This window comes from Oncorhynchus mykiss, chromosome 27 (assembly GCF_013265735.2).
Source record: "Oncorhynchus mykiss isolate Arlee chromosome 27, USDA_OmykA_1.1, whole genome shotgun sequence".
Taxonomy (NCBI): domain Eukaryota; kingdom Metazoa; phylum Chordata; class Actinopteri; order Salmoniformes; family Salmonidae; genus Oncorhynchus; species Oncorhynchus mykiss.
In genome coordinates, this window is record NC_048591.1 from 3,538,464 (window position 1) to 3,562,322 (window position 23,859).

Below are 23,859 nucleotides of genomic sequence, written 5' to 3' on the forward strand. Positions count from 1 at the left end.
TTTTGAAGCAGTGGCTTCTTGTAGGGAGGTCATACAGGCACGTGGAGGCCACACACACTACTGAGCCTCATTTTGACTTGTTTTAAGGACATTACATCAAAGTTGGATCAGCCTGTAGTGTGGTTTTCCACTTTAATTTTGAGTGTGACTCCAAATCCAGACCTCTATGGGTTGATACATTTGATTTCCATTGATAATTTGTGTAATTTTGTTGTCAGCACATTCAACTATGTAAAGAAAAAAGTATTTAATAAGAATATTTCATTCATTCAGATCTAGGATGTGTTATTTTAGTGTTCCCTTTATTTTTTTGAGCAGTGTAAGTGAAATAATCTGTCTGCAAACAATTGTTGGAAAAATGACTTGTGTCATGCACAAAGTAGATGTCCTAACTGACTTGCCAAAACTATAGTTTGTTAACAAACAATTTGTGGAGTCGTTGAAAAACAAGTTTTAATGATGCCAACCTAAGTGTATGTAAACTTCAGACTTCAACTGTATGTACAGTATGTATGTATGTATGTATGTATGTATGTATGTAAAGAAACATACTACTAGAGATTAATTTTCACTTACCCTGTGGTTTATGGACGTTAACAAATTTTATTTCAATGTTATACATAAAATATTAGTTTGTTCATTCTTGTTTTTATTTAGCCAAACAAAAAAATCATATATTTTTTTAAATATTAATAATTCTTATTTACAATTTAAAACAGTACAGTAAATAATAACAACAACATTATCAATCATAAAAATGTTATAAAACAAACTTTCAATTCGAAAATCTGTGAGCTGGGAATTCCAGAATGTTAGGATACAAAGTAGCTATGCGGAGTTGTTCTACATTCAAACAGGAACTTGAGGTGTGTTCAATCAAACAAGAAGTAGGCAACATGTCAATTTGTTCAGCAGGACACAACGTTGTGGAATATTCCGATAGAAATAAATGATGTGGAATAAAACATGTCTCTCTGCCTTATAGAAGGATTCATGTTGGCTGAATCCATAGTATTTCTATCTGCATCATTCAACAATGTTTGGCTACTGAACGTGACGCTAATTTCCTTTGTAGAATTCCTTGAACTGTCATTTTACAATAGCTTTTGGAATTGCTTACCCCAGGTGGCAAACATTTGCAGCATAAATATAACCAACAGAATATGGACAAATTGTTGTGACCAGAATTACAAGCAAACTTTTGCTCTGTTGAACGCACCTCAAGCTCATTAAGGTCACAATATTCTAAAGGGATGGGGCTGGGGAGAGAAGGCGTGTGTTGTCTGGGTATGTGTGTATAGAGTAAGGAGACGAGGTGGTCGGCAGGGGAGTGCAAACATGGATTGAGCCTTAAAAACAAAACAAAGTAAGAGTACAGCAGCCTGTTCTACTGAACATCATCATCACCAGGACTGCAGACTACCGGGACGCCAGACTACCACAACTCCAGACTACCACGACCAAAGTCTACAGACTTCTGGACTTCCCCATCCACTTCCCTTTTTTCCCCAGTTCCCATAAAGTCACAGTTCCAGTCCCCTGCTCCTTTCTGTATAATTCCTGGCAGGAGGAAGAACGACGTCTGTCACCAGGAGCTATTTTGGGTAAACATGTCCTCCTGGGCACTGTCAGATTCCAGCATGCCTATTGGCTGCTCAGTAGGCGCTGTGTCGTTCTGTTCCTGGTGGTCTTGTGTGAGGGATCTTGGCATGGAGGAGAGACATAGATAGTCAATTCATCTTTCAAATCACACAAACAGACATCTGATGAATGTATGATGCGACCAAGCACGCACACACATATATGCTGAGAGGTTAGTATAATGCACAGCACAGTGCCACTTGCTCCATAATGACAGAGTCGAAAGCATGGTAAAGTGGGGGGGGGGGGGGGGGAAACGATAGTGAGGGAAAGATAGTGAGGGAAAGAGAGGAGCAGAAACTGAATGAGAGGAGTTGTCTATGCAGCTGAGGTCCAATGAAAGAGAACAGATGAACAAAGAGAACAACACAAAGAGATGAGACCAAGTGGATAAAACTCTAGCTAATCCAGCAAAAGCTCATGTGTAAAAATAAATAATGAAACAATGATATCAGAGAAAGTAATGACGGATTAAAAAGAGTGATGACGTGAGAACAAAACTGTACCACACGAAAGTAAACAAACACATTGACATGAAGAGCGTGAAGGTTAGTACTGTAAGTAGCTAGGCTAATGACTGAACAGCCCATTGGCCGAATGTATCAAGCTTCTCACAATAGGAGTGCTGGCTTAGGGTTCATTTTTCTTAAACATCACAATAAATAAGATAACATGGACGGGGTTGGGGGGGTGGGGGAAGCTGATCCTAGATCAGTACTCCTATTCTGAGACATTTGATGCATACAGCCTCGGTTGTCTAAAGGAACAACAGTTTCAATGTTTCGGGGCGGTTCCGCAGACCTGCTCATTCATGACGGTGGAGAGCTCTGTGAGCATGTCCCTGTAGTGGGCTCTCATCTCCTCCTGGTACTCCAGCTGGTCCTCCTTGATCAGCCGCTCGTTGACATCCAGCGCCTGGCCGCACGCCTCTGCAAACTGCCTTCAGGGCCAAACAGAATATGTTAGGGCACTATGAGGGCCAAGAGTTTTCCTGACCATGTGACTTGATCTGGAAAAACTCTGGGTTCTAGTTATTGTTATATAAGTATTCATACACATAGCTCATATAAACAAAGACATTCCGTCGTAAGAACACATACACCCAGCCACAAGACTGACCCCCTCTATTGGTCGGATGCTCAGGATAAGGCTCTGCTGTGCACCAATGGGGCTCCTGCTCTGGCTAGAGCAAGGCCCGCCTCCAACCCTCCGACCAGTCAAGAAGACCGAAACGACAAGACTCCACCTACTTTATTCTATGTATAAAAATGAATGTAACCGTTGTATAAGGCCTCTTTTTCACCTGACTCCTTGCCGAGTTATGTGAACTAGGTCCGTGCACGTAAAACTGCGGGACAAGATATCTCTGACTCATTAAAACTGTCTTTTGTTACAACTGAAATCCACTCTGTCCAGCGTCCGTGATTTGGTCTCAACTCTCCAGTATTTAAACACTAACATTATCTTGACCTGAATTGACCCCAACCCTTTTGCTGAAGACTTTTTCAATTGATCTATGTGTGGAGCAGTTGGTAAAAGCGTATACTGACTTTTGATAACGATTTTTCCAGCGGCGTCCCCTTTGTGTGGCCATAATGCACCCTTAAAAAATCCATTCCTTTTGCAGCCCTTCTCCCTGTGTGCTGCCTGCTCCGAAGCACCTCTCACTCACATCGCTTTCCATATCACATGATCGGGTCTTTTCTCACAGGCTACAATGAAGACAAACACATCCGGGACGCAACTGCGCGCGTCCTTATCCAATTCCGAGGTATTGAACTGTCCACATGTACTTTTCGTCAGCCAACAAGATAAGTAGGCCCAACGAACAGCAAACGCACTAGCCTATGTCATTCTACTATCCCCCATAGTACAACAGTTGACCTATTCTATTCTGTGCGAGAAATACATATTCCAAACAGTCTGGGACAGTTGTGGGATGCGATAGATCACAAATTAATACAACCACTAGCATCAAAAACGTTTTTTTTTTTTTACGCACTGAGGCTGATGCAACAGATCAGATTAAAATGTTGATAAATGATTAGGCTATTTCTTCACATTATAAGCGCAGCAATGCGCACATGGCAGTAGGCTATAAGCGCAAATGTTCCATTAGCAGAAAGCACCATTATCAAAAGTGACTACAAATTCAATTATGCATGTAATGCTTTTATTATAAAGGTGCATTTTTATGATGAAAATGATCTTCCCCAAACTTGAAACTCACGCGCTGCTTATGTGTGCCAGTTAGGCTCCCCGCCCCTTGTAAAGCAGATTAATGTGCTTAATTATTAGAAGGTTTTTGGCCAATTTAGCTGTGATTACAAACCTTATCAAAACATGAGGTGTACATCTGTGAATCGAAAAAGTCACAAAAATGTTTTGTCACCCATCAGACTATTCTTGATTTAATCTTGTATTTACTTATACTAAATAATGTGTGAAATTTTGATTTAGAATGGACCATTATCATGCACCTGTCTGGAAACAGGGGCAGGGAAAAAAATACATCTCGGCACTTACATTTTTTTCTGAATGCTTAAACACTAACAGTGATTCTTGAAGCATGATATCTGAAATAATTAACACTTGTAGCCAATGCATTTACCAAGTGTGCCAAACTCAATGCACGTTTTTTGCTTACACTCAGTTTGTAATTTTATAACACACTATTTGCAAAACTGTAAACACAACTCACTGCACGTTCTCTGCTTTACACTCAGTTTGCAATTTAATAACACACTTCTAGCAAGACTGTAAACATTGGTCCCTACATTGCTACACTATTTCGCCAATTGCTTTTCCACATTGACAATGTGAAAACACTTTTATATCATGAGTCCATTACAAATCAGAGCTTGAGCACTATACATAGGCCACAGGTAAACATTTGGTTTGGACAACAATGGAGGCCAATATTCGACAGAGTAAAGGGGTGAGAACTAGAGGAGGATGAGGAGGAGGAAGAGAAGGACGAGGAGGTGAAGAAGTAAGGGGAGGAGGAGGACGAGAAGGAGAGGATGGGGAAGAGGAAGGGGAGTCAGGAACACAATAACTGATGAAATCAGAGCGTCTGTGATGGACCATGTTGTCACCCATGGGATGAGCATGAGGGAGGCTGGGCAACGGGTTCAACCAAAGCTGAGTCGCTATACTGTTGCAGGTATCATCCGGATATTTCGAAATTAGTAACTTTAAGTGCTGTAGTCTTACTGGTACAGTATTATGTACTGCACTTCCATAATGAGCAGGATCTATCACTGAAACCATTCAAATGTTTTTACAGAACTGCATGAAAAACAGTATCTGGTGGAAGAGGTGGACTGTTCACCTCAGAGCAGGAGACCCACATTGTAAATATGGTCATTGCAAATAACTGCATCAGACTCAGAGAACTGCAGGACCACATAATGACAGATAACCCCATATTCCAAAACGTCAACAGAGTGAGTCTCTCTCTGCACTGTCTCGTCTACTGAAACAGAGTGAGTCTCTGCACTGTCTCGTCTACTGAAACGCAATAGAATTAGGATGAAGCAGCTGTACAGTCCCTTTCGAAAGAAACGCAGACCGTGTTAAACAACTGAGATATGAATATGTGCAGGTAAGCTATACTATCTGATCATTGGTACTGGATCTGGAAGTGTATGGTGCTAATTATAATTGACTGATCCCTGCTTTTCGTACTGCGCTACATTGTTTTGTCTTGTCTCTTTCAGAGAGTCATGGAGCTAGAAGCAGATTTTATTTATCCGTTATTTTACCAGGTAAGTTGACTGAGAACATGTTCTCATTTACAGCAACGACCTGGGGAATAGTTACAGGGGAGAAGAGGGGGATGAATAAGCCAATTGTAAACTGGGGATTATTAGGCGACCATGATGGTTTGAGGGCCAGATTGGGAATTTAGCCAGGACACCGGGGTTAACACCCCTACTCTTACGATAAGTGCCATGGGATCTTTAATGACCTCAGAGAGTCAGGACACCCGTTCAACGGCACCCTACACAGGGCAGTCCCTGGGGCATTGGGATATTTTTTTTAGACCAGAGGAAAGAGTGCCTCCTACTGGCCCTCCAACACCACTTCAAGCAGCATCTGGTCAGGGACTGACCAGGACCAACCCTGCTTAGCTTCCTAAGCAAGACAGCAGTGGTATGCAGGGTATGCAGGGTGGTATGCTGCTGGCAAAGCTGCAGTACATCATGAGCTAATATATGTGGACGAGGCAGGTTTCAACCATGCAAAAACACGGGCCATGGCAGAAATATCCTCGGACGCCGTGTCATCATCAACGTCCCGGGACAATGTGGTGGCAACATAACAATGTGTGTGGCTATTAGTCAAAACGGCATCCTTCACCATCATGCAATCCTAGGCCCATACAACACTGCACACATTATCACATTTCTGGGCCCCCTCCACAACAGACTAATCCCTAATGACCAGGGGCCAGAGCAGCCCAGGTACGTTATCATCTGGGACAATGTTAGTTTCCACTGGGCTGCTGTGGTCCGCAATTGGTTCACAGGTCACCCACTTTTCATCGCACTCAATCTCCCCCATACTCTCCTTTCTTGAATCCCATTGAAGAATTCTTCTCTGCATGGCGTTGGTAGGTTTATGATCGTCAGCCCCACCAACGCATACCCCTTACCCCTTCTACAGGCAATGGAGGAGGCTTGTGGAGACATCGATCAGGGGTGGATACGGCACTCCAGGCGATACTTTCCACGCTGCCTAGCTCAAGACAACATCGCATGTGATGTGAACGAAGTCTTATGGCCAGACCCACAAAGGCGGCGAGACGTAGCTTAATTTTTTTCTGTTCTTTTTTTCCCCGAGCACAAATGTTTTTGTTTTCTCTTACTGCGCTTTTGTTGTTTGAGGAATGTTAGAACATTCTGAGAAAAATCGAAACTTTTTCCCCTTATTTGTATTGATAGTGTGTTATGTTCAGAATACACATCCTTACTTTACACATTTGGATACCTGTGTGTATTATGTGTGTTTACTACACGTATGACAAAACTTTATTGCACACTGCTATGCCCTGCACACAGAAAAAGCAAAAGCCACACAAGTGTTCATTTATACGATCAGTGCGCAGTTGGTGCTTCGTGTGCTTATTCAAGTTATGGTTTGTGTGTACTGTATTGACGCTTTGTTTGAAGAGTTTTGCAAGAATTGTTTGCTGGTTAGATTTAAGGTTTTGTAGTTAGTGTGTAGAGTTTTGCAAAAATAGCCTACAGTTTCAAAGATAGTGCCTAAGCAATCGTAAAAAAAAATTGTAAATAGCGAATGGAGGACGGTTTTCCTGTCGTTCATTTTCCTGCCAGCCAGGTAGGCTATTACTCCTGTTGTAAAGATAAGCAATGTGCTTAATATTTGCTTCATTTTAGGAAAGTTGAAAAATAAACATAGTAGGCCCAGCCTATAGAAAGCTGATGGAATCCTTTTAATAGCCATCACTCTGTTTTCTCCGCAGTTGCATAGCCTATAGAAATGTCGCGCAACATGAGCTCATGGGCTCTCATGAAGTGTTTGATTCGATTTTACATCACATTTGCATTGATGTCAGAGTGATTAGAGGGACAATAGAGTGCTGAGTACCAGACACTTAGCAAGTTTGGGAGGCTACTAACGACCATCAGCAGCATCAGAGCTTGGAGAAGCCTAATCACTGTGACTAAAAGGTCACGTGGAATTTGACTGCCTTCGTGACCACTAGTGTGGCGGTAATACAGTCACCGCAACAGCCCTAAACATAACTATACTAAACATTTACCTTTTGGATAAAAGCATATGCTAAGTGGTGCATAAATAAGGAGAAGTGTTGTGATGAATACCTGAAAATCTCCTTGAGCAGTTTGACTTGGTTGTCGGGGTACCTCTTGGCATTTTTCTCTTCCAGGAAGGCTCGGGCATAGGCCATGGGCCCTGCATTGACCTGTAAGGTAAGTTCATGGTTATTCACCTGCACCATTTTCAACAGACACCGCAGTAAGAAGAAATGAGAACTGAGGGTAATGCTAATAATGCAACAGGCTAAAGCTAGTGATGCAAGAGGCAAATGCTAAAGATGCAAGACACTAATGCTAATAGTGATGCTAGAGGCTAATGTGAATTCTGTGGTTGCCATTGCCCCATGAGGTCACTTAGGCAGAGAGCTCCCTTACATTTGGTAAATATTTGTATATAATTAATAGATTTTTATGAAATGTCTGAATCACTAGTATACTGACCAGTGCTGTAATCACTGATCAGTATACTTGAAATGCAAAACATTTCATAAAAATCTATTAATTATAAAGGTGTTTTTTCCCCCCCATGCGTTCTGGTACCTCAGAGCCCCCGCCCCTCTTATGCTCGCTTTTTGTTTGGTACCTCCCGATTTACAAATCAAGCACTGTTCTCGCGAGGCCCCGAGCAAACATTTTTATTTAGGAAAACGGCTAACTTCCCACACTTCCACACATTTTGCCATGGGGCAGAAAGAAAAATGTGCAGTTGTATAGCTGATCTCATGCTATTCTACACATTTTCCCATGAGGCTGAGAGAAAAATGTGCCGTTTCATAGCTGCATGGGGGTACTGTACGTGTGTATCAGCTCAGCTATTTCTGAACTCACTAATGTGCTTGTGTGTTGTTGTGTGTGAGCGTGTCTGTCTGTCAGTTGTGTCTGTCAGCTCAACTCACTTGAGTGGTAGTGTGTGTACAGTACGTGTATGTCAGCTCTGCCATGACCTCTCAACAACTCCCTTCTGTGTGTCTCTCTCCATCTTTCTCCTCCTCCACCCCTACCCTTACCTTGACGCTGACGCTACCCTGCAGTTTGAGCTGCAGCCGGATCATGTCAACCTCTGCCATGGCACACAGCTGGTTGAGCTCCGACACTTTGCAGGACATCTCGTCGATGGCCACCTCGATGGGGTTCATCTCCGTGCTCTGCTGCTCCACCACCTGGATACGCTTTTTCAGGTAGGGGAAGGTGGAGTTCGCTGGGTAGGGAGAGAGAAAGGAAGGGGGAGTAGACACAGGGTATGAGGAACCAATTGGTTAAAACTTGTGGTCCTGGGTGGCTCAGTTGTTAGAGCATGAGGAACATTGTTAGAGCATAGAGTCAGGACCGTGGGTTTGATGCCCACTGGGGCTACCCATATGAAAAAATGTATGCTTTGGAGAAAAGTGTCTGCAAGATGGGATATATTTTATTGGGTTTGTTTAGGAATTCATTTTATTTTGAACCTACACCATAACTTTACTGGTCAGAATATTATCGCTGATTACAGCACTGGTCAGTATACTAGTGAATCAGACAGTTACAGCTCAGTGTTTACTGGTCATTCAGACACTTCCCATTAGTATAGTGTACTACCATACAAGCCAATGGCTCAGTGGGCTAGAGCGTCACCTGGGTTGTAGGTTCGAATCCTGCACATTCCACATACTGAATATATGTGAGAGTCAATGTCGACAGCTCTTTCAGATTAAAACATTAGCAATAATGACCTTTTGAATAACTCACTTGTTAGTATGGTGCGTCTCTTGCACTGCTCCTCCACGTCGCCATGTTTCTTCCCCGACAGAGTGAAAGGCGTCTCGAACACGAAGCGATTGATGTTGTGGTGTCGCTCAAAGTCCGTCTTCTTCTCCTGCTGCTCCTTGTCGTCGAAGTAGGGCACTACGTAGGTCACCTGGATGTAGGCGTACTTGGGGTCCAGGTCTTTAGGATTTACCTGGTGGGTTATATCAAACAGAACAATCAGTTCACAATCTGGGTCGTATTCATTAGGTCACTACGTAGAAAAAAACGTGGCAAAACATTTTTGCAATGGAAAATGTTCTGCAAACAAAAACGAGAGTTACTTATGGTGAACGATTGAGTGTATTTTTTTAGATTTGATTAGGATCCCCATTAGCCGACACCAATGGAGACAGCTAGTCTTACAGGGGTTCGACACACAACAAAAAATACTAAATACTTTAGAATTGACATGCATTTAAAACATTAACATGTATGAATCTACTGCTTACATACAGATGTCGTATCTTAATTTGATCATCCTGCTGTTACAGAAATGTTCCTGTACAGCTGGAAATGCAAACTTGTAGTGTATTTGAGGTTTAAAAGGCTTGTAATTTCCACTTTAAAATGTCAGACTTGACATGCCCTAATGAAACATTTATCACACAATCATTTACATTTCCTGTTGCTGTAGGATTATTTTCCTGCTGTAGCAAACTGGCTCATATTAAGATCCTACATCTGTACACACAAAAAGTAGATCACATGAGGGAGAGGCGTTGTGAGGTGTTGCTTTATTCGTTTTTTGAAAACAAGTTTGCTGTTCACTTGCGCTATATGAGTTCCATGCAATCATGGCTCTGTATAATATTGTACGTTTCCTTGAATTTGTTCTGGACCTGGAGACTGTGAAAAGACTGCTGTTGTCATGTCTGGTGGGTAAGTGTGTGACAGTGCTGTGTGTAAGTTGACTATGCAAACCATTTTGAATTTCCAACACATGCAGTCAGTCTCTCCTCAACTCTTAGCCAAGAGAAACTGGCATGCATACGAAGAGCAAAAAGTGACGCTCTGTTCTGGGCCAGCTGCAGCTTAACTAGGACCTTGTTTGCAGCACTTTTCTTTTTCACTTGGCTCCCCACACCTCCTGGCCAATGGTCATGCTGCTCTCCCTATGGTCATTCCCCCACACCCCCTAAACAGTCTTTACTCTGCCTCCAACCCAATGGGCATTTATTTATTAATCACTGCTACAGTTATGATATATATATATATATATATATATATATATATATATAGTGTAATTTTTTAACATTTTTTAAATTACAATTTTCATTATTTTATTTCACTTACTCCTTCTTGTTGGAGCTCGGAGCCTAAGATTTTCACTGTACTCTGCAATCACACCTGCAACCCCTGTACACGTGACCTTTAAACAATCCGAAATCTCTGAATCATATGACTGGACAATAATCAAGATGAGAGAAAACTACAGCCTGCAGGACTTGCTTTGTGTGGTGTCAAAAAAAAAGCAAAGATCTCTCCCCGTCTTTACAACCATTGAATCTACAGTATATGTGTTGGCCATGACAGTTTACAATCTAAGGTAACACCAAGTCATTTAGTCTCCTCAACTTGCTCAACATCCATACCATTCATTACCAGGTTCAGCCGAGGTCTAGAACTTAGCACCAAATACACTGCCACCGTTTCAAAAACTGACTGCAACTCTTTGTTTAGGGTTGCAGTAAACTTCACTAGCTGTGGTTGCTGACCTATAGGTCTGGAAGAAAACTAACACATTTCGATTTTTGAGTGTAACACCCCATTCATTGCGATTCTGACCCTTTAATTGCGCATCTAGCGAGTGAGGAACGTGCAGTATAATGTGCCGGTCAAGCGATGCTGCTCATTTCATAGCAAAGTTCGATAGAAATGATATACTTGCTCATGATATACTTCTGCCAGGCAAACCTACTTTGCAGTTAACGTTTAATTGAGACGGTTATCACATCAACTGGCTACACCCAGAGTGAAAGACAAATGTGCGCACCACACAGACAGACAGGGGCAATATTGCTAGAAATGAATTGGCAGATATTGTGTTAGGTTTGGTTTTTTAAGCCAATAGCGGCTAACCGGGGGTGTCATGTTGTGTTGATTACCTAGTAGTTGGGAGCTGGCGGTGTCTGATATTTGTGAGATTTGTTTATGACAGTTTGCGATGGAACACGTGAAACTTGCATATACTTTCAGAATTGTTTGGTGAGCTACTCATACAGTAGGTGGGCTGCGAGCTACTGGTAGTTTCACAATCGACCTGTTGGAGCCCATGGTCTAAATGAATCAATACTTCACTGACTGCTTTTCTATGGAGAAAGATTGCTGTCAAAATGTAGCAGTACATGAATTAATTTACAACATTTTGACAACAATCTTTCTATGAAAGAAACAGAGACAAGTACTAAAGAGGCCGAAACACTTAGAATAATACCGTATATGAAACATATACATGTGACAGTGTTTGGACGCTGGGGGGAGGTAGTAGACTGACCTTGTTGGAGTCCTGGATCATCTTGACGTTGTCGGCCCCAAACTTGTCTGAGTAGAGTTTGAGGAGCCTCTGGGAGATCTCGGACAGTCCTGTCAGCTTAGGCTCCTTATAGATGAACTCTTTACTCTCCTCCTCCTCAAAGAACCCCTGTTACAGAAACACCATTTTACCCAACCACCTGTGTGTGTGTGTGTGTGTGTGTGTGTTTGTCTGAATGCAATGCCTGCGTCAATACTTTGAAGAGTATGTATATGTGCGTGTATTGTTTAGAAACTGTGGCCCTTTGTTTTCTTTCTTCATCCCTTAGCTGAATATTAATAACCCGTAGCTGGAATTTCTAGGCTCACATCACCCCTTAGGGGTTTACTGCGCTTCCCTATCAGTCAGGTCATGTGTTTCTTAGTGTTAGGTCAGCTTGTTAGAACACAATTGTAATCACAAAAGTTACTGACAAAATTGCAATGTTATGTTCTGGATAAAACAGAGGTCATTCTCAAAGCACCGTGGGGTCAAAGGGCAATGAGGGTTATTTTCAGACAGTGTGTTCTTTCCTATGGAAAACTTCCTGGGCTCTGTCTCAATGAGTCTTTCTTCAATTCCTGGCATCCTATATCGTCCCTCCTTTCAATTTATTTGTTGTACTTTAACCCATTTTTCTCCCTAATTTTGTGATATCCATCTGGTAGTTAGATCGCTGCAACTCCCCTACGGACTCGGGAGAGGCGAAGGTCAAGAGCCAAGCATCCCCCGAAACACGACCCTGCCAACCCGCATTGCTTCTTGAAACACAGATCACTTAACCCAGAAGCACCCATGTGTCAGAGGAAAACGCCATCCAGATGGCGACCGGGGTCAGCTTGCAGGTGCCTGGCCCTCCACAAGGAGTCGCTAGAGTGCGATGGGACAAGGAAATGGGCCAAACCTTCCCCTTACTTAGACGACGCTGGAATTGTACACCGCCTCATGGGTCTCCCGGTCCCGGTCGGCTGTAACACAGCCTGGGATTGAACCCGAGTCTGTAGTGACGCCTCAAGCACTGAGATACAGTGTCTTAGACCGCTGTGCCACTCGGGAGGCCCTCATCTCTTTCTTAACCGTATTGGAGGAAAAGGTCCAAGGTAGGGTTGAATGGTGGGAACTCGGTTACTGAGGTTTACTGCCCAATACCACTACCTTTTCCTAGGATAAATAACTGTATAATGCATGTAGACCTATCATCTCATCATGGTACATTTTTTTCTTGTGACAGGTAGGCCTGCATTTTCTGCAGGATAGCCTAATCTACAGTAATATAAGGACCGAATGTGCTTCTAATTTACACATCTCTATTTGGCTTTCGGGGGTCACCTTCATTTTTTATTGTAAAAATTTCATTTTTTTAATTGCAGCTGCAGAGTTTTGAAACAGCCTATCATTCGAATAATAATGTATTGCTTTAAATCAGATCATGTGCGAGCAGTCTGTTCAAGATTGATTTAGACAGTACCAGTCAAAAGTTTGGACACACCTACTCATTCCAGGGTTTTTCTTTATTTGTACTATTTTCTACATTGTAGAAACTATGAAATAACACAAATAACATATGGAATTTGTTTAACAAATAATTGTTAAACAAATACAAATATATTTTATATTTGAGATTCTTCAATGTTGCCACCCATTGCCTTGATGACAGCTGTGCACACTCTTGGCATTCTCTCAGACTGCCCAATAAAAATAAAATATTAAGATTGGCAAAAGAACACAGACACTGGACAGAGGAACTCTGCCTAGAAGGCCAGCATTCTGGAGTCGCCTCTTCACTGTGGACGTTGAGACTGGTGTTTTGCAGGTACTATTTCATGATGCTGCCAGTTGAGGACTTGTGAGCCGTCTGTTTCTCAAACTAGACACTCTAATGTACTCGTCCTCCTCTTTCTATTCTGGTTAGAGCCAGTTTGCGCTGTTCTGTGAAGGGAGTAGTATACAGCGTTGTACAAGATCTTCAGTTTCTTGGCAATTTCTCGCATTTAGCCTTCATTTCTCAGAACAAGTATAGGCTGACAGGTTTCAGAAGAAAGTACTTTGTTTCCGGCCATTTTGAGCCTGTAATCGAACCCACAAATGCTGATGCACCAGATACTCAACTAGTCTAAAGAAGGCCAGTCCTATTGCTTCTTTAAATCAGGACAACAGTTTTCAGCTGTGCTAACATAATTGCAAAAGGGTTTTATAATGATCAATTAGCCTTTTAAAATTATAAACTTGGATTAGCTAACACAACATGCCATTGGAACACAGGAGTGATGGTTGCTGATAATGGGCCTTTTACGCCTATGTAGATATTCCATAAAAAAATCGTCCGTTTCCAGCTACAATAGTAATTTACAGCATTGGAGCCAGTTTGTGCTGTTCTGTGAAGGGAGTAGTACACAGCGTTGTACAAGAAAAAAATATTTTCTTTCAAAAACAAGGACATTTCTAAGTGACCCCAAACTTTTGAATGGCTACATATGTCCTAGCCTACCTCTTTCAGGTAATGAATGATGGATTATGCATAATAAGCTTCTAACTAGCCTCTGTCTCCTGCGCAATATGCACACACCTGGGCTCCTGTGGCCTCTCTCCTTAGCTCTTGGAGTCCCATGCAGGAAAAGCTAGACTAGAATAGCTTGCTGAATTTGTTATGTTTTTTTCTGTTGTGCGTAATGTGCAGTAAGTAGCCTAGAGTATCATATATGTATTGGTTAATGGCACAATCATTTTGGCTTTTTTGGGCTTGGGCTCATAAAATGTCTTTAATGTATGGCTCATTAGGCTTGAATTCTCGATCAAAGCGGCTAAGAGGGGATGAGAGGAATCGAGGAGTGATGAGTTGAGAAAGAGCCCTACATTCCAACATTCATGACCAGGGCCCGCATTCATAAAGTGCCTCAGAATAGGAGTGCTGATCTAGGATCAGGTCGCCCCTCTTATTCATTATGACTTAAAATGCTAAACAGATCCTAAAATCAGCAGTCCCACTCTGAGATGTTTTGTGAATACAGGCCCTGGTCTGGCCTGCCTGCATGTATACTGCTATTTCATCTTGACACCAACTGTTCTAAGATCTGTTCAAAGGAGCTAGAGATTAGAGATTGGGATCGTTGAGGGGAAAAAGATTACTGGAGATTATAGGATGTAGGTATCGGGGTCAATTCTATTTAAATTCCTTCAACTCAGGAAGTAAACCGAAATTCCAATTTCCTAATTTTACTCATTTCTTTTCAATGAGGGAAATGTAAATTCTGCTTTATTCCTGAATTGACTGAATTGATATATAATCGACCCCAAACCCCGGTAGGTATACATATCATGTAACAATATGTATACAGCATATATCTTAGAAGAAAAGGTTAGAGAAGCTACTACCGGTGAAGGGAGAAGAGAGAAGGTAAGCGGAACAAAAAAGATCGGAAACATAAAAGAGAGACAAAAACTTACCGCAATCTTGATACAGAAAAACCAAAAGGAAGAAAAGAAAAAGAGCAGATGGAGGAATTAAAGAGACTGACTAGAATTAAAGAGACTGACTAGAATTAGAGACTGACTAGAATTAGAGACTGACTAGAATTAAAGAGACTGACTAGAATTAAAGAGTGACTAGAATTAAAGAGACTGACTAGAATTAAAGAGACTGACTAGAATTAAAGAGACTGACTAGAATTAGAGACTGACTAGAATTAAAGAGACTGACTAGAATTAAAGAGACTGACTAGAATTAAAGAGACTGACTAGAATTAAAGAGACTGACTAGAATTAAAGAGACTGACTAGAATTAAAGAGACTGACTCGAATTAAAGAGACTGACTAGAATTAAAGAGACTGACTAGAATTAAAGAGACTGACTAGAATTAAAGAGACTGACTAGAATTAAAGAGACTGACTAGAATTAAAGAGACTGACTAGAATTAAAGAGACTGACTAGAATTAAAGAGACTGACTAGAATTAAAGAGACTGACTAGAATTAAAGAGACTGACTAGAATTAAAGAGACTGACTAGAATTAAAGAGACTGACTAGAATTAAAGAGACTGATCCACCCCTCTCTCCATTCACCAAAGGTTAAATGTCTAAAGGATTCAGGCTCTTCTAAGATGTGTCCAACCAGCTTAGTGAATGTAGGAGTTTGACGTCCTTTACGGGACAAAATACTCGGTGAGACTGGGTTCGTACCAGAGGGCTATAGCTATAGCATGTACTGACTAGCTATCAAGCTAGTAGAAGCTAGTTGAAGCTAGTTTAGCATCGCACTGTGACATCATTCCTCCTCCCCTGAGACCTGAAAGACTGAATCCCAGAGCAGGGATGGTACACGCTAGCCTGAGTGCCAGTCTGTGCACAAACAGACTGTCACTCAGGCTAGGTACACAGTACACCTATCAATAAGGTGTGTTTGTAATTTTCAGTGTCTTCAGTGGTTCTGATGGCACTTACCAGTCCGTAGAACGCCACGCGGTAGTATCGGCCAAACAGACGCTTCTCAGAGTTCACGACCTCTGTCACCTTCAGGTAGGAGCGGTGAATGTCGTAGTACAGCTCCGATAGCCTCTGTGGATCACACACACACAATGTCAATCACATCTGATATTACTTCTGATCTCCTTCCTGTCAGAGTGTTTCTGGCCTGGTCAAGAAACAACCTTGTCCTATCCCCCGGGTCACCTTGAAATCTCGCCTCTTCTCAAAGACGGCAATGACGGGTTTGTTGATATCGGCGATGAGCTCGTGCCTCTCAGACTTCCACAGGTAGTCCACACACAGCTCCAGCTGCTCCACTAGAGTGTCCTACATACACAGGAAGGTTAGGATCTGTGTAGCATTTGAAGTCTAAATGAATAAGGGGGGCGACCTGATCCTAGATCGACACTCCTACTCTGAGACACTTTATGAATACGGGCCCAGGCTCTGCACTGCATTGTCATCGAATGATCTTCCAAATCTATAAAATGTTTGTACTGCAGCCAGTGGTGGTGAGGGTACCTCAGTGTAGGGGGTATCCTGAGTCCCTGTGTCCTCTTTCATGGCCCCCTCTTCCTTCACGTTCGGTGAGATGCACAGGAAGGCCGCCCAGCCCATGGAGAAGGACGCTGAGGTTTCAAACAGGATATGACATCAGAGAAGGAGGGACATAGGAGCAGAGAGCTCATAGGAACAACATGTTGTCACTCCCTTCTTTACGCTTCTGTGCATTTTATCATCCAATGGTATGAACCCATACACCACACACTCTCTCTCTCACACACACACAGTGCTACTTAACTTTCCTTGTGTTCCATATCAACAAACCCAAACAAAGAACAGTAACTCCATTCATTGTGAACGTGCTTTCTGTACACATATCAAGTGAAACGTTGGTGGACATCAATAAAGGCATCTCAAAAAGGCAAGGTAGACCACAGACATCAAGACATCTTTCAATAGCAAAGGCAAATCAGTGGACATTAAACCTGCCTGGACATTCTGCTAGTCTTTTGAGTCATGAGGTATGTTCAGCATACCACTTAGAATGCATGTCCAATACATTGCTTTGTTCTAAGTGGTACGGCTAAGCCATTGCAGTGGACTTCAAAACACTGTGCATCTGTAATAATTCAGACTCCATTTTGCTAGTTGCAGTCAAAGTTTGGTCCTAGTATTTTTAAGTAAGCTGTTTTTACTGTCTATATTGTATACTGTATGTAGATTATGTGAACATTCTATATACTCTGTTTATTGCTGTCAGCACCATTTCACAAGGTTAAATTCCTGGTAGATGTACACTTTAAATACACTTAGGTTGGAGTCATTGAAACTTGTTTTTCAACCACTCCACAAATGTCTTGTTAACAAACTATAGTTTTGGCAAGTCGGTTAGGACATCTACTTGGTGCATGACAAGTAATTTTCCCAACAATTATTTACAGACAGATTATTTCACTTATAATTCACTGTATCACAATTCCAGTAGGTCAGAAGTTTACATACACTAAGTTGACTGTGCCTTTAAACAGTTTGGAAAATTCCAGAAAATGATGTCATGGCTTTAGAAGCTTCTGATAGGCTAATTGACATAATTTGAGTCAATTGGAGGTGTACCTGTGGATGTATTTCAAGGCCTACATTCGAACTCAGTGCCTCTTTGCTTGACATCATGGGATAATCAAAAGAAATCAGCCAAGACCTCAGAAAAAAAATCGTAGACATCCACAAGTCTGGAAATTTCCAAACGCCTGAAGGTACCATGTTCATCTGTACAAACAATAGTATGCAAGTATAAACACCATGGGACCACGCAGCCGTCATACCACTCAGGAAGGAGACGCGCTCTGTCTCCTAGAGATGAACGTACTTTGATGCGAAAAGTGCAAATCAATCCCATAACAACAGCAAAGGACCTTATGAAGATGCTGAAGGAAACAGGTACTGTTAGGAATGTTATGAATAAATGACTAAACAATATCCCCATTTTAAATAGAACTGTAACTAAGTAAACTTATACTCTGTTTTATTATATCTGATTAACAATATGAATTCATAAGTGAGGGATTGTGGAGCCTGAAACAGGGGGTAATTAAATAAAAATAAATACCATTCCAGCCAGGTTGGAGAATATTGGAAGTGGGGTTTTTAAGTAAACAGAAAAGGTCTTTAACCTATGGTTGAACCGACAAAACTTAGCTCTGGGGTGTTTTAGATAAGGCAGTGAGTGCATTCCCAGGTTTTCTGTTAACTAGAACTGTCAGCTAAGTGGTGATCGATAATGGTGAGGGGTCAAGAGTTAATTCAGTTTTATTGTGTGTCCTGTGTGTGTGCTAGTGGGTCGGAATGAACTTTTAAACTTGCTCTGTCTTGGTCGGGAGGAGGAGATTCATTCTAGAACCTGTGACGTCAAATTTTGTATATAAACTGCTGTTCGTGGTTACATGGCAGCGCGCCCCGAGAATAAATACTATTATCTATTTTTGATAAGACTGGTCTCCGTCTATTTTGTGCAAATTAGAATCTTACAAATTCTCATAAAATAGACTAAGTGAATTAATAATGTGTGTATATATATATATATATATATATATATATATATATATATATATATATATATATATATATATATATATATATATATATATATATATATATATATATATATACACACATTTTATATATATACACACACACACACACACACACACAGTAAAACGAGTCCTATATCGACATAACCTGAATGGCCGCTCAGGAAGGAAGAAGTCACTGCTCCAAAACTGGCATCAAAAAGCCAAACTACGGTTTGCAACTGCACATGGGGACTAAGATCGTATTTTTTGGAGAAATGTCTTCTGGTCTGACGAAACAAAAATAGAACTATTTGGCCATTAATGACCATCGTTATGTTTGGAGGAAAAAGGGGGAGGCCTGCAAGCCGAAGAACACCATCCCAACCGTGAAGAACGGGGGTGGCAGCATCATGTTGTTGTGGTGCTTTGCTGCAGGAAGGCCTGGTGCACTTCACAAAATAGATTGCATCATGAGGCAGGACAATTATGTGGATATATTAAAGCAACTGACCTCAATCCTATTGAACATTTGTGGGCAGAACTGAAAAAGTTTGTGCGTGCAAGGAGGCCTACAAACCTGACTCAGTTACACCAGCTCTGTCAGGAGGAATGGGCCAAAATTCACCCAACCTATTGTGGGAAGCTTGTGGAAGGCTACCCAAAACGTTTGGCCCAATTTAAATGCAATGCTACCAAATACTAATTGAGTGTATGTAAACTTCTGACCCACTGTGAATGTGATCAAATAAATTAAATATGAAATAAATCATTCTCCCTACTATTATTCTGAAATTTCACATTCTTAAAACAAAGTGGTGATCCTAACTGACCTAAGACAGGGCATTTTTACTAGGATTAAATGTCAGGAATTGTGAAAAGGTTTAAATGTATTTGGCTAAGGTGTACGTAAACTTCCGACTTCAACTGTAAATGTACGAATAAAGTTCTGATTCTGAAGTAAGCATAGCTTGTATCGCCCCCACCCTTTAAACATCCCTGTTCCGTGGCGGCACACTCACGTTCTCCATCTCGGGGGGTTAGTAAGGGGCTACAGTTAATGACATTGGGCTCCTCAGGAACCACACTTGACATCCTGGCCTTGTCAGGTTTCCAGTAGCCTGCGTTATAAGGAGGAGTATAGGAGTTTAAGGTACACAATGTAACTTTCCACTTGCTGTTTTGCCTTTTTTCACTTCACGACAAGCCAGTGCTTCACAGGGCATGCTTTCCACACCCGGCGTGTGGCGGCAGAAAGAGAGAGAGCGATGACGGCTCATGCGCTGAACGGTGAAGCATGCATAGGCTAGCAAGCACAATCCCGCGCAGATGGAGACACCGAGTTCCCGTGTCATAGTAGCGCATACTATACATGAGAGGATGTGAAGTCACACTCACAGCAGCAGACACTGGCTAAGTCCCAAATGGCACCCTATTTCCTATGTAAGTGCACTACTTTTGTCCAGGGAATATGGTGCTATTTGGGATGCATCCTATGTTTGTGTATGAGAGAGTAAAGAGTGGATGGCCAGTACTGTAGCACATAGAGGCCTCTGTGTGCTGATTGGATGATGTCATTGTTTCCAGACACTCGAGTTGTGAGAGAGCACACACAGCTCAGCTCTGACTAACCTCTCTTCTCTCACACACTACGTAATATGCCAACACACAAAAGCATGCAAACATACACAGTGTATAACAAACCCACAAGCACATGTATACACAAACACACGCACAAGCATACATATCAACCCACTCATACCATTTCCACCCCTACACAAGCAGAAGAACTAGTTAGAAACAAATGTTTGCACAGAGAGGCTACAATAGCCATATGCACAAAGCGCTGAATGATGATGTCACACATGCTGTCCAGCCAATCGATGGACAGAAGTGGCCAGAAGACTCACAAGCAAAGAGGTTATAGGTTCTCCACACACACATGCCAATAAAGTGACCACATCCCCTCGCTACGTCACACAACTAAATTCTTGCAAACTGCCACCATCACACACTCTCGGTTTTTGTCTCCATGGTTGTAATCAATGCCCAACCCTGTCACTCTCTTTTCACAAACATGCACGCACACACACACACACACACACACACACACCAGAAGCTTGTTAGCAGTACTGCCATGTTATGGCCCACCGGGCTGTGCTCACCTCTCCTCTTGAGGGACTCAGCGATCAGGGCTGAGATGTGGATGTAACACATGGCCGCCTGAGGGACAGAGGAACAGGAGGAAAGGAGGTGAACAGTTTAATCACAGATACCATCACATCATTAACTAGGCGTCTCTGATCTACGATCAGTTTGGACTTTTAGTTCACAATGAATAAGATTAGCTGGATTACATGGACAGTGGGTGAGATGATTCTAGATCAGCACTCCTACTCTGAGATGCTCTGATATGGCCCCTGAACACTATCACATGGTGACAAACCTAGTCTTGGAAAGTACATTATAAACACTTCCAATGGAGGTAGGCTTCTTGAGACTGTGGCAGTCTGAACAAGTTTGAATTACCCGCTAAAAATGATGATATGGTGTCAGAGGTGGGATGGTACAGTGGGTATAATAAGTATTCACCCCCTTAGATTTCTACACATTTTATTGTGTTACAAAGTGAGTTTAAAATATATTTAATTGTGATTTTATGAATCAATGATCTACACAACATTTCTTAAAAAGTAATAAAAAATGAAAACACAAATATTCCTTGATTAGATGTAATCACCTCTGGCAGTGATTACAGCTGTGAGTCTTCTTGGGTTTGTCTCTAAGAGCTCTGCACACCTGGACTGTGCAATATTTGGCCATTAGGTGTTGGGGGTCATGGCTACACAGAAATGTTCAAGTCTTGCCATAGATTTGAAATCAGATTTAAGTCAAAACTGTAACTTGGCCACTCGGGCACACTCACTGTCTTATTGGTAATCAACCCCAGTGTAGATTTGGCCTCGTGTTGTACGTTATTGTCCTACCGAAAGGTGAATTTGTCTCCCAATGTCTGGTGGAAAGCAGACTGAACCAGGTTTTCCCCTAGGATTATGCCTGTGTTTAGCTTCATCCCGTTTCTTTTTATCCTGAAAAACTGTGCAGTCTTTGCCGATGTCGAGCATACCCATACCATGATGCAGCCACCACCATGCTTGAAAATAAGGAGGCAGTCACTCACTGATGTGTTGTCATAAGGCTTTGCATTTAGACCAAAAAGTTTATTCCAACTTTAGTGCCTTGTTGCAAACTGGATGCATGTTTTGCAATATTTTTTATTCCGTATATATGCATTCTTCTTTTCACTGTCATTTAGGTCATTATTGTGGAGTAACTACAATATCGTTGATCCACCCTCTGATTTTTCTCCTGTCAAAGCCATTGAACTCTGTAACTGTTTACAAGAATCACCATGGTGACATCCCTGAGCAGTTTCCTTCCTGTCTTGCAGGTCAGTTCTGAAGGGCGACTGTGTCTTTGTTGTGTTTGGGTGGTTTAATACATCATTCATCATTAACTTGACCATGCATGAAAAGATATTCAATGTCTGGTTTGTTATTGTTATCCATCTGCCAATCACTGCCCTTCTTTGTTATTAAGCTTTCGAAAAGCTCCCTGGTCTTTGTTAATGAATCTGCGCTTGAAATGCAATACTTGACTGAGGGAGCTTACAGATGTTGTGTGTATGTATGGGGGACAGAGGAAGGGGGTAGTCATTTTTTTTTTCTCACACAGATTGAGTTCATTTAACTTATTATGTGATTTGTTAAACCAGATTTTACAACTGAACTACACTGAAGAAAAATATAAACGCAACATGTAAAGTGTTGACCCCATGTTTCATGAGTTGAAATAAAAGATGCCCAAAATGTTCCATATTTGTTTACATCCCTGTTAGTGATAATTTCTCCATTGCCCAGATAATTAATCCACTGGACAATAAAAGGCCACTCTAAAATGTGCAGTAATGTCACACAACACGATGCCTCAAGTTTAGAGGGAGTTGGCATGCTGACTGCAGGAATGTCCACCAGAGCTGTTGCCAGATAATTTATTGTTAATTTCTCTACCGTAAGACTTCCAACGTTGTTTTGTAGAATTTGTCAGTATGTTCAACGCCTCACAACCGCAGATCACATAAAGCCACTCCAGCCCAGGACTTCCACATCTGGCTTCTTTACCTGCGGGATCGTCTGAGACCAGCCACCTGGACTGATGAAACTATGGATTTGCACAACAGAAGAATTTCTGCACAAAGGGCAACTGGCGGGGGAATGGGCTTCAGGGAAGCTCATCTGCATGCTAGTAGTCCTCACCAGGGTCTTGACCTGACTGCAGTTTGGCGTTGTAAACGACTTCAGTGGGAAAATGCTCATCTTTGATGGCCACTTGCACACTGGAAGTGTGCTCTTCACGGATGAATCCCGGTTTCAATTGTACCAGGTAGATGGTACGTGTATGGCATTGTGTGGGCAAGCGATTCGCTGATGTCAACGTTGTGAACAGAGTTCCCCATGGTGGCAGTGGGATTATGGTATGGGCAGGCATAAGCTACAGACAACGAATCACAATTGTATTTTATTGATGGCAATTTGAATGCGAAGAGATACCATGATGAGATCCTGAGGAACATTGTCGTGCCATTCATCCGCCGCCATCACCTCATGTTTCAGCATGAAAATGCACGGTCCCATGTCACAATTCTCTGTACACAATTCCTAGAAGCTGAAAATGTCCCAGTTCTTCCCTGGCCTGCATACTCATGTCAGCCATTGAGCATGTTTGGGATGCTCTGGATCGGCGTGTTCCAGTTCCCACCAACGTCCAGCAACTTCGCACAGCCATTGAAGAGAAGTGGGATAACATTTCACAGAACACAATCGACAGCCTGATCAACTCTATGCGAAGGAGATGTGTCGCGCTGCACAAGGCAAGTGGTGGTCCCACCAGATACTGACTGGTTTTCCCATTCCACGCCCCCACCTTAAAAAAAAAAAAAAAAGTTATGTGAATAACAGATGCGTATTCCCAGTCATGTGAAATCCATAGATTAGGGCCTAATGAATGTATTTCAACTGACTGA

General features: G+C 42.0%; 1 protein-coding gene across 9 annotated transcripts in view; it reads right to left on the reverse strand.

Annotated features, from left to right (window-relative positions):
* Nucleotides 1-565: 565 nt before the first annotated feature.
* Nucleotides 566-23,859, reverse strand: part of LOC110507356 (dedicator of cytokinesis protein 10) — a 179,459-nt gene continuing 156,165 nt past the window's right edge. For 6 of the 9 annotated variants that reach the window (XM_036965496.1, XM_036965495.1, XM_036965501.1 and 3 more), the window contains 12 exons: nt 20,942-20,999; nt 19,799-19,897; nt 16,729-16,835; nt 16,411-16,533; nt 16,183-16,296; nt 15,190-15,195; nt 11,728-11,874; nt 9,174-9,384; nt 8,456-8,646; nt 7,494-7,594; nt 2,443-2,581; nt 566-1,703 (listed from right to left, as the gene is read on the reverse strand). In XM_036965496.1, coding sequence (XP_036821391.1) covers nt 1,656-1,703; nt 2,443-2,581; nt 7,494-7,594; nt 8,456-8,646; nt 9,174-9,384; nt 11,728-11,874; nt 15,190-15,195; nt 16,183-16,296; nt 16,411-16,533; nt 16,729-16,835; nt 19,799-19,897; nt 20,942-20,999 — 1,344 coding nt within the window. In that variant the 3' untranslated portion in view covers nt 566-1,655. The remainder of the gene's footprint in view (nt 1,704-2,442; nt 2,582-7,493; nt 7,595-8,455; nt 8,647-9,173; nt 9,385-11,727; nt 11,875-15,189; nt 15,196-16,182; nt 16,297-16,410; nt 16,534-16,728; nt 16,836-19,798; nt 19,898-20,941; nt 21,000-23,859) is intronic. The other 3 variants (XM_036965499.1, XM_036965494.1, XM_036965500.1) reach the window with 3 other exon arrangements.